Source organism: Xiphophorus maculatus, chromosome 10, assembly GCF_002775205.1.
Source record: "Xiphophorus maculatus strain JP 163 A chromosome 10, X_maculatus-5.0-male, whole genome shotgun sequence".
In the NCBI taxonomy this organism is placed as follows: Eukaryota; Metazoa; Chordata; class Actinopteri; order Cyprinodontiformes; family Poeciliidae; genus Xiphophorus; species Xiphophorus maculatus.
The window spans coordinates 14,374,091-14,387,204 of record NC_036452.1 but is presented as its reverse complement, the minus strand read 5'-3'; the positions used below and the strand labels follow the sequence as shown (position 1 = coordinate 14,387,204).

Below are 13,114 nucleotides of genomic sequence, written 5' to 3'. Positions count from 1 at the left end.
TCTAATTTCCTCTATGTGCGTCTGAAAGCGCGGTCGAGAAAAATTAAAAATATTTCATTCAATAATAATAATAATGATAACTATTATTATTATTATTATTATTATTATTATTATTATTATTATTATTATTATTATTTACATTCTTCAAACCTGAAATCGGCCAAATTGATCTGAAAACCGCAGGATGACGGTTTGATGAAACATTAGGAAAATGAAATTCTTCGCTCGGGCTTAAATGCTCCGCTGCGGCTCTGCGTCCACACAACAACACCAGGAGACATCAGCGTTCATACAGAAAATATTTACAATTCGTTTAAAAGACAAAGTCAAGATGCTGAACAGGATTTTCTTCGCTTGTGTGTTTCTCGGTCTGTTCTGCTCAGGCTCCGCGCTGAGCTGCAGGTGGATGGAGCATAAATTCAGACAGTACAGCGGAAACGCTTTGGATCTACTGGATATGATGGTAAGAGACCAGATTTGAAGACTTTTTAAAGTTCGTCTAATCTATGAAAATGTATTTAAGGTCTGACGTGTGCGTCTGTTTGTGCTGCAGGCGAATAACATTACTAACAGCACTGAGGATGAAGAGAACACTGTGGCCTTCCCTGATCATCTGTACAGCCAGGCATCCAAAGCATCAGTAAGTCCTCTACAGCTGCTGCTTATGATCTATTGTGGATGAGCCAGCAATGATTAATCAGTCATCTCATAGTTTTCCTCTTCTTCCTCTTGTTCCAGGCTGAAGGTAAACTTTCCTTCGCAGTCCACATCCTGCAGGAGGTTTCTGCCCTGTTTGAGGAAGATCAAAACTCTTCATCATGGCAGGAGGTCACAGTGGAGAACTTTCTCAATGTTGTCAACAAACAGGCTGATGAACTTCACTCCTGTGTAAGTTCACCTCCATTCAGACTGGATACGTTTCATAACAGTTTAATCTAAACACATCTCACAACAAATGTACAAAACATAATCTATACACCTGACTTTTCTCTCTAATTGTTTCAGATTAAAGGCCATAGCCACATGAAGAAGAGGAACACCAAGCTGCACTTGTATTTCAAGAGATTATCCAATGAAATCCTGGCGAAAATGGTCAGTTTACATTCTCTGTCTGCTACTATGCATGCCGTGTTTCAAAACTGCATAATGTAATAATAACATTGTTGTGTCTTCAGGGCCACAGTGCTGACGCCTGGGAGCTGATCAGGAGGGAAGTCAAAGACTGTCTAATGAAAGCAGACCACCTGGTTTCCTCTCTGCTCCCCCCCAACTAAAACTCATGAACATGGCCGAACCTTTAATTTATTATTTAAGTATTTATTTACCTATATATTCCTAATTTTAGTGCTTCTGCTGTTACCCAAACGTGTATTTCCTTCTGTTTCTTTTTGTGGAAATAAAGATGATTTAAAAAAATAAAACTACAAAAATGACTGAGTTTTATTCTATCATTTTACTTCAGTAGTATTGAAGCACCCGAACAAAATTGCAAAGAAATGTGCAACTAGAATATTTCATAAAAGAAAATTTGAATGCAACTGACTAAGTCACTCCAAAAGCTTAATTTGTTTATTGTTGACTGATTTAGAGGTGGAATTTCTGGTGTGCTGAGGATTACTGTCATACCTGGGGTTTGCTTGAGGTTGAAGTGATGGCATCAGGATTTTCTAGATGAATTTATGATTCCCACTTTCAGCAACTCATTCAAGTCCTGAAGCAGCAAACCACAATGTTTGAACGTCAATATGAAGTTCCACTTTTGCCTCAAGAGTCCACAGGATATTTTAATCAAAAGTCTATGGGCCTTTCTGTTCTTTTTAATCAACAGTGGTTTTGCCATTGCAACTGTCCCTTGGATGCCCTTTTTGCCCAGTCTTCTTGTTGAATCATATGCAGTCTGTAGTGCTTTAGATGTCACTATGGGTTCTTTTAAAGTCTCCTGGATAAGTTGTTGATCTGCCCTTGGAGAGATTTTGGTAGAGGTGACTCCTGGGAAGTTCCACCCCTGTTCCATAATCTCTCCATTTGTGCATAATGTGTGGCTTTTTGAGATCTTTCAGCCTAATTCACTTTTTGAGACAAGTTGTTTTTTTTAAAATAAGTAGATACGCTAAATTAGTCATAAAGCTTGGACTCATTTCCTGTTCTACCAAAATGATTAAATGTCCGTGTCCCTGTAAGACTCATGATGAATCCAACCCATTTGGATTTGTTTCTCAATCCAAATGGGTTGAGAAACAAAAACAAAGAAGTATATATATGTGGTTCTGAGATAAGCTAAAAAAATACTTTTTACCAAGTAAGTAAATGGTAAAAATACACTTTAATAGTGTTTATCTGTTTGCTTTGATCAGGAAATATAGTTTTTCAAATGTATATAATCTTTCACAGCTTAAGCAAATTACAACTGTATCCAGAGATTTGTTAATTAGGCCTAATGTAAATTATTAGGAATAGATTAAGAATTTTATTTTGTTTTACATTTTTCATTGATCAAAATCCGTTTATTAATTTTAAACTATGTTGTGAAAAAATACTGGTGCCTGACTTTCAAGTATTACGTCTTTGCTCTGTTTTCACAGCAGCTTGACACATCTTAAAATTTGGCTCATTTTTAATGTCAATGTTTCAAATTTCAAACTTTGTTAGTCTGGATGCGGTGTCGAATCAGTCCAATTACTGTTTTTCATCACCAGAGGGCGCATGAACAAATGTATTTTTTTTATTTGAAGCCCACTTAAAATGCTAGATTGATTTCTTTAAAAATATGCTCTCTTATATTTGCATTTCTACTGTAAAATGTGTTTTTAAATCATCTTTCATTTACATCTTCACACTTCGCACACACGGCAATAAAAGTAAAACAAACAAAAAGTTGTTCATAAATTGAATGAATGACGTTGAAATTAATGCGCCGAGTACGACAATGTCGTGTAATTTGGGTTAATATCAATAAACATATTATATTTATTCTAAAAAAAAACCCCAAAAAAACTTTTATAGAGTCTGATGACTTCATTTTAACTAACCAGAAACAAATGTAGTTCGCCAAATCTGGAATTCAAATGTAAGTAATATGGTCTCTAATCTGATCATGAAAGGTTGAGTGGTGAACTATTCGTCTGAAAGAATTATAGTTTTTTGTTTTCACACAGCGGGTTTCAGATGGGACAACGCGAAATATCGCTGAACGATTCCAAGGAAGGAGCGTCGACTCGCGTCACAGGCCGCAGACGCTTTCATTTCTCAGCAGGAACTTCCCGTTTATGGCACCTATGGGATTATAAACACACCTTGTTGCTTATGAGCCACACCATTTTTCCTAACTCTAAAAAAAAAGCTTTTTTTTGTTTTTCCTTTCACAAAACATTTTATTGACATGTTATGTTTACTCAGGTTGGCAGTTCCACATATAACATGAAATAAGACATTGCTTAAAAATATTAATCGTAATATTTTCCATACTTATAAGTGAAAAAAGTAAATAAAACACTTATTTATGAAGCTATTTATTTATTTTTCATGATGTCATAATTTGGACTCCAAGCCTCTTTGAGTGCGTGCTGTAGTTTCTTCTAGCCTATAAATATTCAAATTAATCATCAATTAATTTGATGACTAATTTTGCTAATTGAATGCGAAATGTTTTAGTGCTGAGGTGAGAAATTGACGTTCCGAGTAAAGCTGCACGTATTTCGAAAATGAAATCTGTGCGCCCAATTTAAAGGGGCCGCTGCAGGTCAGATCCACCAGAACAGCCGGAGACATCTGGAATTCATTCATATTGAAAGGAAATTTGTCTTTACATAAAAATAAATAGATACATAAATAAAAATAAAAAATCAAGATGCTGAGCAGAATTTTCTTCGCCTGTATTTTTCTCTGTGTGTTCTGCGCATGCTCTCCGCTGAGCTGCAGGTGGATGGAGCATAAATTCAGACAGTACAGCACGAACTCATTAACTCTGCTGGATTTGATGGTAAGAGACCAGATTCAATTTTTTTATATTTAATATTTGATAAGTTCAGAGTATTTGCTGATATTTATGTCTTATACGATGCAGGCTTACCATTACGTAAATCAGGACCCTGAGGTGAACATTGCGGCATTCCCTTATCCTCTCTACCACCAGGCTTCAGGAGCATCTGTAAGGCATCTACAAAATCAAAAATTAATATTTATTTTTGATTATTTGCATGTAACAACCTGTGAATGGTCTCCTCCTTGTTCCAGGCGGAGGCTAAACTTGCCTTCACTGTCCAGGTTCTGAAGGAGGTTTCTGCCCTGTTTGAGGAAGATGACAGCTCTTCATCATGGCAGGAGGTCACAATGGAGCACTTTCTGAATGTTGTCAACAAACAGGCTGATGAACTACAGCTCTGTGTAAGTACAATTCATTTGTAAACCTCTGATTTATCTTGCAGCAGTATTCACACCCGTTTTCGACTAACGTTTTGTCACGATATAACCACCTGATTGTACAATAATGTGGTTTACAAGATAGACAAAAACAAAATAGCACCTAATTGTCTCGTTGAAGGAAAAGGTTACAAAATGACAAATTAGCCAACAAGTTTTGATGCGGTTCCCTGACTACAATGTTTGCAGATCCATAGACTGAGATCTATTCCAATTACTTTTTATAAGACAACTTTAACTCAGTCAAATTAGATAGAGGGTCACTGCAAACAAGTTTAACATCTTGCATGCCTTATTTGAAAAATTAGAACATTACTGAAAAATGTATTTATTTCACTAACTCCATTCACAAAATAAAACAGTTTATATGGCTTACTTTCACACAAGCTGCCTTTTACAAGCATTTATTTCTGTTAATTATGATTTCTTACAATTACAGTTAATAAAAATACCACATTTAGCAAGCATATTCTAATTTTGTCATCCAAAGATCAAATATTCAGAGCAGGATGTGCATTGTTAGTTTTCTCACTCAAGTATCATTTATCCATATTTGGCTAGCGGTAAATTACAAATAAGACTTCTTATGGCTTCCTTCTTTCAGCAATGGCTTTCTTCTCACAACTCCTTATAAGCCCAGGTTTTTCAATGACACAACACATAGCTGTGAGGTTGTGTCAGTTGTGTTGTTCAAAGATTGTCCAATCTCAGCTGTGGATCTCTGCTGCTCCTCCAGAGTTACCACGGGTTTACTTTATTTGCTAAATCGTGGATTTCTGAAGGCGGTTGGTTGCACTGGATTTTACTTCAGAGTAGAGAGGCTCAATATAAATGCATAACACACTTCACACTTTCAGATCTTTATGTGTGGGAACATTTAAAAACCATATATCATTTCACTTTTCACTTCACATTTTAGTGCTCCTTTGTGTTGATCTATCACATAAAGGTCCAGTAAAAACGCACAGAAATTTGAGAATGTCATGAGGTAAAATACATATGAATACTGGAGCTGTTAACCCCACATAAACAGAAAGGTTAACCTTAAACCTTTTAACGAATAAATATTAATTTTATTATTTTCTTTTTTTTAAGGCTGGGAACCCAAAAAGGCCAAACAGGAGGCTGCACATATACTTTAAGAGACTCTCAAACAGCGTGTTTGGACAGATGGTGAGTCTCCCTTTCTAATTAGGTGGCTAAACTTGTGTTTTATTAATTTTTTTCTTTGAACATAATCAACAGTTTTGATGTATTACTTATTCCACAGGGCCACAGTGCTGAAGCCTGGGAGTTGATCAGGAGGGAAATCAAACTCCATCTAATCAGAGCGGACCATTTGGTTTCTTCTCTGTTCATCTCTAACTGAAACCTCAGCTTTTCCAACAACGATCTGTTTATTTATTTGCTTATTTATTATTTTTGTATTAAAGAAAATGGAATTGACTATCAAATATATTCTGAGACACGAATTTTTTTATATATATATATACAGTATTTTATTTAAAAACAATATTTGATTTAAAAACAATAAAAATCACCCTATGAAGCAACCTGAAATCTGTTTTTTCTTAAACACAGATGTTTTACATGAAGTCAGCCTCGCTAAATTCCTAATGGAGAGCAGTTCTATGCTGCTATCATGTGACAAAATGGTAACAAAATGAGATACAACAAAGTTGATCAAATAATTATATAAAGCACCCAAAAAAAATTTAAATAAAATCTGCAGAAATTTCAGATGTTAGAGCAAACAATTTCTTTCACAAACACTAAAACGTATAAAATTATCAATGCAAAAATCAGCCAAAAGCATGCTACCTGAGATTACAGTGTCATTAATTAAAAGACTGTATTACTGTTTTGTAAAGAATCATTTGGTCATTCCTAATCCAGAATCTAAAATGATAAGACGGATCAAACTTGAAGATAATGACTTTAAAAAAAGCCCCATAACATTTACAAACCCACCCTGAGACACAATTCATGGATTCATACAACTACCACCAATGAAGGTTCTTTGTTGTTGTTTGAATTGTGTTGATGTCCTTTAAATTTAGTTAGCAGTGATATTTCTGTCCTGCTGGGTCACAACTGTCAGCTGCTGTTATTTTGTTGGGCAAATGCTGGAAAATGTAGAAGTAAACTGTTTAAGCATATGACAAAAACTGCACCTTTCTCTGTAAAACACAGATATATTCACACCCGACAGGAGGCTTGTCTGTCTGCTACAACTGAAAATTATGAATATGTACTCCATATCAATGGGGCAGCAGGAAATGTCGGTTTCACTCCCATGGGGCCTCGGCTCCTTCAGCCCGAGCGTACGCCGTGAGATCTTCATACAGACCTCCTCCACATGCCTCAATGGCCAAGCCCTGAAATTGGGGATTAGATTAAATTAATCCACTTGCATATATGTGTCTGAATCCAATGTTTATTCAAAAGAGCCAACCAATATCTAAGAAAGATTTTTCTTTATCTTTCAGTACACTTTTATTTGCATGAATGACTCAGACACAAGAAATGCAGCTGCTAGATGTCAAAAAAAAAAAAAAAAAACGAAAAAAGAAATGCTGACATTAACAACAAATATTTGCATCAACTTTGATGACCTTTCTACAAAAGGTCATTGTGGGTAGTACCACTTTGTTTTTTCCAAGAAAGTAACAGAATGATAATAAAAAGTCTACTTGGGACTGACCTACCCTTCAGCAGATGTACAGTATATATTCCCAACATTAAACATTGTCAAAACATCGCAAAAGAAATAATAAATAAGTAAATAAATAAGTAAATAAATAAATAATACTGCTAACCAAAAACATTTTAAGACTAGTCTATAGTTTTGGACTAGAAATCCAGAATACAATACAATGTGATGCAATATTGTAGAATAAAATTAATAGAAAAAATGTATATATTCTTTACATTGACCAAATCTTACAAGTAAATAATCATTAGTAACAACAATAATAGAGTTAATTTAGAATTCACAGCAGTATTGAAGCAATGTGGATTATTACAGACTTAATTACTTTCACAGAAAAATTGCTGTATTCTCAGCAGTTCTGTGTCATAATGTTTTATCTTTATTTTAGCTTATGTTGCATCATATTTATGTTGCATTTTAAGAAAAATAGATAGGATAATGTAATTAACAACAGCAAAATTAATTAACCGGAGACAACAACCACTCAATCTTAAATTAAAATATTATTCTTGGCCTTAGTGGAATATTTCTGTGTTACAGTTACTGGTTCATATTTAAATGAGCAATGTGCAATAAATGTAACTAAATTTAACCATTTACAACAGAATTTTTTCTCAACAGTAAGTCTGTAGATCCCTAATGTTTTATAATTTTACTGTAAAGTCACATATATTAGATGCTTAATTGGATAACTATTGTCATTGACTTCTTTTTGCATCAACAAAAACCCGTTACAGTGTATTTCTTAATCTACAGATACTCATTTTAATGTTACTGTGAATCAATTCTGGCAACAGAGAAAGCTTAGTCCAGACAAGAAGCTGCCAGCAGCTCCAACAAAGGATGAAGAACAAACAGAGCAGTTGTGGTTAAAAGGTTAATGATGCAGGGAGACAGAGCTTCCTGTTGGCTGTCAAAATTACACTTGTACTTGTTATGTAAAAGAGACACATCTGTGAAGAGTTTTGAACGTGACATGGCTTTATTAAAAATAAATGAACAAAGGAAATGTACAACCAGATTAGACAAACCTCATAGATGTGGTCAGCTTCAGGCTCTTCATATAAGCTGTCGTTATCTTTCACCTATATGAAAGGGAAGAAAGAAACTCTGTTAGATATTTGGCATGACATTTATGACTACTTTAAATAGATATATCCATCCATGTATTTTCAAAAAAAGCTCTATTTTGTGTAATTATTATTATGAAGAAAAGAGAACCTCTGGAGCACAATCAAGGCCAGAATTCATAAACAAATGCTTATATATCCAATACTTTTTAAAATGTATTTTTATGTTACATTACAGGTGTATTTATATTATTTGCTTACTACCTTAGGTATTCATATGTTCTATCTTTTTATTTTATTTAGGATATTTAGAGACATTAATTACTCTGTTATCTTAACTCTCATACCTAGGCCCATCAAAAGTGCCACAATTTAACAAATAGTAAGTCTTTATATATTATTTAAATACATTATGAATTAATTAAAACAGAAAGCGCATGCATTTAATACATTAATTCAGTGGTTCCCAAAGATTTTCTGGGCTCCCTTATGGATTACAAAAATATCCCCCGCAAAAAAGAGAAAAAGACATCAATTGGGCACACACATCATTCAACTACACATAAACCTATACACATATTTCGTTTTTAAACTCCACCGAAGTTTATTTCACACATCAGGTTGCAACAAAACACACTACAAACCATTTTTACAGTGAAACACTTTTGTGTAACTGTTTGTTTTTTTTTTCATTCATTCATTCATACCGCTTCCTGCGCCCCCCCCTGCAATGGCACTGCGCCCCCTCTAGGGGGCGCGCCCCACACTTTGGGAACCACTGGATTAATTGGTGGACATATTCAGAGAGATTTGAATCCATCAGTAGTTGAACGCATACATAAATATTTTAATGTAATGTTTTAGAGTGGATCACTTCTGAACAGAGCTCCACTAGGTTTTATTCAGGGATATCAGAGTGAAGCGGATTGAGTAGAAATGTATGTAAACCCTGAGGCTTTTATTTTTCTTTCACAGTCTGGTGCTACTTTGTGTGCTCTATCACATGAAATTTCAGTCATATCCATCTAAGTTATAAGCCGATAAAATATGCATAAATACACAGCAGTGTGTCTATAAATGAGTCATATTTACTATATATATTTATTAAACAATTTTTAGATGAATACATGTTTGTTCATCTATGTTACAGTTTAAATAAATTTGGAAATGAAACCATAAATATTTAAATGCGCCAGTAAGCAAATAAAGTAAAATTAGAAGAGTGTGCTAAAACTATTTCAGTAGATTTTGTGCTACTGTAAAATTATTTAAACTATTACTGCGACTTGTCAAATACACCCCAGCATTTGCTTGGTTAACCTGCACATCAATTTATATTGACCACAACAACCCCATCGAGTGACCCTGACATTAGATTAAATAGTACCCCTAATTGTATCAATCTAATTTGTATTAATCTAGGTAGGGAGAAGTACCTGAGTGTTGTTGCTAAATACGTCTATCCCTTTATGACCAGATCTTCTGATGGCTACTGCCAGCAGGATAATATATAATGCCACAAAACTCAGATCATCTCTAGCTAGATTCCTGTCATAATAAAGAGTTCACTCTATGTGTGCCCTCCAAAGTCACTAGATTTCAATCTGTGATGTGTTCGGACACCAGATGATGGTTATATGAAACTGCCTAATTAAAAACAGTTTTTCTCTTTTTCTATCCTCTTTATGTCTGATTGTTGGGGGGAAAAAATCATAATTTCCCTTATAATGCATATGCTTTTGTTGAGTTAAGAACAATGTGATGAAAGCAATTCGTACCAGATTCTGTCTACGCAGCAGATAAGCGCCGATACAAACACCCAATAGCAGGCCCTGCAGGACAATAAGGCCATCCTTCATCTGGCTTCTGTACTGGGCTTTGACAGGGTCATAGGGCCCTATCATGGAGTGAAAAATGAGAAGTTAGAGGTGTGTTTTGACTGTGTATTATTTATATCTATCACACAGAGTCTTGTCCACTTACTGACTACTTGTACTTCAGTTCCAGGGCCAAAAGTGTCATTTACTGAGCAGTAATACACTCCTCTGTCCTCTACTTTGAGCTCCATGAAGTAAAGGAAAGCGTTTTGGATCATAAGTTGACTTTCAAACCGAATCCTTTCATTATGCACAATCTTATTCTTGTCTGCGCCATATTTGTCAGCTTTGTACCACTCCACTGTGCTTTTCAGATCTTTCGGTGAGACTTGGCAGTAAATAGGCACTTTCTTTTGAGGTCTTAATCCGTAGAACCTGGGTTTCTGGCTGATCTTCAGGGCGACTGAGCAGACAACAGAAAAAGTTACATGAAATTGAAAAAGATAGAGTTCGCCATTCCACTTAGCCTCAAGAGATAATAATACAGTTTACTTGGGCACAAGAAAATGATTTACTTGGGTAAATTTTGTATTTGGATATCTAATTCTTAGGACTAGTTATGGTCTGAAGTAATCCTAGGGTAAGCGCTATGAAAATGTAAAGTCCAACATTCAAAATTATTTGATTAATTCTGTTGATAAAATCCACATGAATCCTCTATCCAAGTATTGGGGGTAATTTTTTCAATTAATGTATATAAGCAAAAAATAACAAATTAATCCCATATGTATCCATGTTTTATTGTAAAATATTATCATTTCTGATATTTTAAACCTAAATATTTTACCAATGTTCAAATATTCAGTTAATAGAGCAGTTTACTATAGCAGCAAAACTTGTAAGCAACATCAATGTTCAATGCTTATTATTAAAATTATTCATTTTATTAAACAATTAAACAAACAAAAATCTTGCTGAAGTCCATTTTACCAAAATGTTAAAATCGATTAGCAAAAGCAAAAATACTAACATTTCTGAATAAAATGATTTGACTTCATAAATGATTAGTAGTTTAATGGGTTATAAAGCATGAGGACTTTCTTTTATTTGGATTTTTTGAATGGCAACTTGACACAGATATGCACGATGTCTAATGGTTCAAAGAAAATGATGTCAGTTTTATCCTGTATTTTATTTACAGAGTGAATCAAAGCTGAGAAAAACAACCACCAATTAAGTGACAATAAACACAACAGAGTTTGTAGAGAGAACAAAATGAGTTCATAGTTTCCCTTAAAGGATAAAAAATACTTTTAACAAAGTTCTTCAGTTACTGTAAAATAATTGTAAAGAAGCTCATCAACATGACAATAACATAACATTCTTTGTCTCAGACAAGAACTTCCTCTTTTCTCCTCCAGATGGCCAGGAAGTAAAGGTAAAAATAACATGCAAAATTCCTGTGTGCCTGGTAGCTGTGGTTAAACAGACCTAAAAAACTAATTATAGTTAGATTTTTAACTATAATTAGTTTAAAAAATGTGTTTTATATTGTAGCTATAAAAACACACAGCTATTACCGGAACAAGATTAAATTTGCCAACATTGATTACAGGTGCTGCAGAAAATTACAGGTCCTACATGTTTTTTTTCCGAGTTTGCTAACAAGTGAAATGAACCATGTGACAAAAGTTTATAATTACCTGATATACTTATCAACACAAATCCAAAGCATCCAGCTAGAGTCCAACGCATGATGACATGCAAAAGGAAGAACTGACTTAACAGTTGACACGGCGAGTGAGTGGAAGTCTCTCTGTAGTCTGAGAAAGAATTAAGCTGTTACTACAGTGGGTGTGGAGTCAGTCTGACAAGCTTCAGCCTCATGCAAATGAGGGAAGGAGAGCAACAAACCAAAATAACTTTGAACAATGCACTTTCAATACTACAGCCTGAAAAAATATAAGTTCCTTTAAAACTCAAAGCAAATTATTATAGCCTTCGAATCTGGGAAATCTAAAGAAAATAATATATGTTTTTGAGCCTTTTGGTGTAGATAGCAACTTAACTTTAAGTTGTTTTAACTGGCATTGAGTCGTTTACACCACTGTGGAGGGATTTTCAGCCACTCTTCTTTGCAGAATTGTTTTTAATCAGCCACACTGGAAGGCTTTCAAGCATGAGTGGCCTGTTTAAGGTCACAGCAGCTTAATCGCAATCAACGTTGGCCTCTGACTATTCGGTCTGAATGATAATTTATTTTAGCCATTTGGAGCTGGACATGCTGGCGTGCCTTGGATCATTGGCCTGCTACAAAGGTCAGGCATGAAGTAGTTTTTGTTTTTCCTTTTGACCTGTACAATCTATCACTGTTAAAGTATTCTTTAAAAAAATAACCACATTGCAACAAACATTTTGAGTTTCATAAATATTCACTAAATATTTTATGGTTTAAAGCTCACTATTCCAGTGAGAAAGTTGGTGCGGTTTGCCATTTATTGCAGTGGAACACGTTTAAGGAGGTAAGGTGTTCTGGTAAAGTCATTAGGGAACTACAGCAAGCAGCAGATGTTATCAGATGCAATAATTTTAAAAGCTATGTTGATGTAATTTAAATAATTAGTTCAATTTATTAAAGCTAAATAAGTAGTAATATGTAGAAACAACAGAAAAATACTAGGAGACTAACATTGTGGTCTTGAACAACATGATTCTATTCCTTTTGGCATCTAACTAAGCTTCGCCCTACAGAGGGCATTCCCCTGTGAACTCATTTCCTTCACATAACAGGTGAATGTGTATGTGTGTGCATGCAAGCATGCAAGCAGATAAAAGAGATAGAAGAAAGACACAGAATCATATATCCATATCAATATATATAGACTACTTATTATCTGCAATCATTTGCAGTTTATCCAAAGCAGAAAGACATGTTCTACCTAAATATTTAGTTGCTTATTGGAATTCATAGTCATATTCAACGGCATTCATCAACTTCACCTGCCATATATCACATTGCACATTTTATTGATATTGTGCGCTCCTGTTTTCTTTCAGCATTTCCTGACAGAGAGCAGATTCTGGTCAGCCAAATA

General features: G+C 34.6%; 3 protein-coding genes across 3 annotated transcripts; 2 read left to right on the top strand and 1 right to left on the bottom strand.

Annotated features, from left to right (window-relative positions):
• Positions 1 to 331: 331 nt before the first annotated feature.
• LOC111609837 (interferon a3-like) lies at positions 332 to 1,274 on the top strand. Its single transcript, XM_023340494.1, has 5 exons — positions 332 to 463; positions 554 to 640; positions 739 to 888; positions 1,006 to 1,092; positions 1,176 to 1,274. The coding sequence occupies exons 1-5, from the start codon at positions 332 to 334 to the stop codon at positions 1,272 to 1,274; spliced, it is 555 nt and encodes a 184-aa protein (XP_023196262.1).
• Positions 1,275 to 3,847: 2,573 nt separating this feature from the next.
• LOC106699651 (interferon a3-like) lies at positions 3,848 to 5,829 on the top strand. The gene is made up of 5 exons (XM_014469098.2): positions 3,848 to 3,979; positions 4,064 to 4,147; positions 4,234 to 4,383; positions 5,515 to 5,592; positions 5,690 to 5,829. The coding sequence occupies exons 1-5, from the start codon at positions 3,848 to 3,850 to the stop codon at positions 5,786 to 5,788; spliced, it is 543 nt and encodes a 180-aa protein (XP_014324584.1). The 3' UTR covers positions 5,789 to 5,829.
• A 125-nt stretch (positions 5,830 to 5,954) lies between these two features.
• On the bottom strand, positions 5,955 to 12,027 carry LOC102219366. The gene is made up of 5 exons (XM_014475086.2): positions 11,723 to 12,027; positions 10,186 to 10,482; positions 9,981 to 10,099; positions 8,164 to 8,217; positions 5,955 to 6,797 (listed from the first exon to the last, which is right to left on the bottom strand). Exons 1-5 carry the CDS (start codon positions 11,772 to 11,774, stop codon positions 6,708 to 6,710), a joined length of 612 nt encoding a protein of 203 aa, XP_014330572.1. The 5' UTR covers positions 11,775 to 12,027; the 3' UTR covers positions 5,955 to 6,707.
• Between the last annotated feature and the right edge of the window lie 1,087 nt (positions 12,028 to 13,114).

Excerpts from the sequence above, each read along its gene's own strand:
- LOC102219366 (XM_014475086.2), bottom strand. The coding sequence starts at position 11,774 with ATGCGTTGGACTCTAGCTGGATGCTTTGGATTTGTGTTGATAAGTATA. Across the intron at positions 10,483-11,722 it reads TGTGTTGATAAGTATATCAG|TCGCCCTGAAGATCAGCCAG; the intron begins GTAATTATAAAC and ends TTGTCTGCTCAG. Across the intron at positions 6,798-8,163 it reads AAGCTGACCACATCTATGAG|GGCTTGGCCATTGAGGCATG; the intron begins GTTTGTCTAATC and ends CCCCAATTTCAG.
- LOC111609837 (XM_023340494.1), top strand. The coding sequence starts at position 332 with ATGCTGAACAGGATTTTCTTCGCTTGTGTGTTTCTCGGTCTGTTCTGC. Across the intron at positions 464-553 it reads TGGATCTACTGGATATGATG|GCGAATAACATTACTAACAG; the intron begins GTAAGAGACCAG and ends TTTGTGCTGCAG. Across the intron at positions 889-1,005 it reads CTGATGAACTTCACTCCTGT|ATTAAAGGCCATAGCCACAT; the intron begins GTAAGTTCACCT and ends TAATTGTTTCAG.
- LOC106699651 (XM_014469098.2), top strand. The coding sequence starts at position 3,848 with ATGCTGAGCAGAATTTTCTTCGCCTGTATTTTTCTCTGTGTGTTCTGC. Across the intron at positions 3,980-4,063 it reads TAACTCTGCTGGATTTGATG|GCTTACCATTACGTAAATCA; the intron begins GTAAGAGACCAG and ends TATACGATGCAG. Across the intron at positions 4,384-5,514 it reads CTGATGAACTACAGCTCTGT|GCTGGGAACCCAAAAAGGCC; the intron begins GTAAGTACAATT and ends CTTTTTTTTAAG.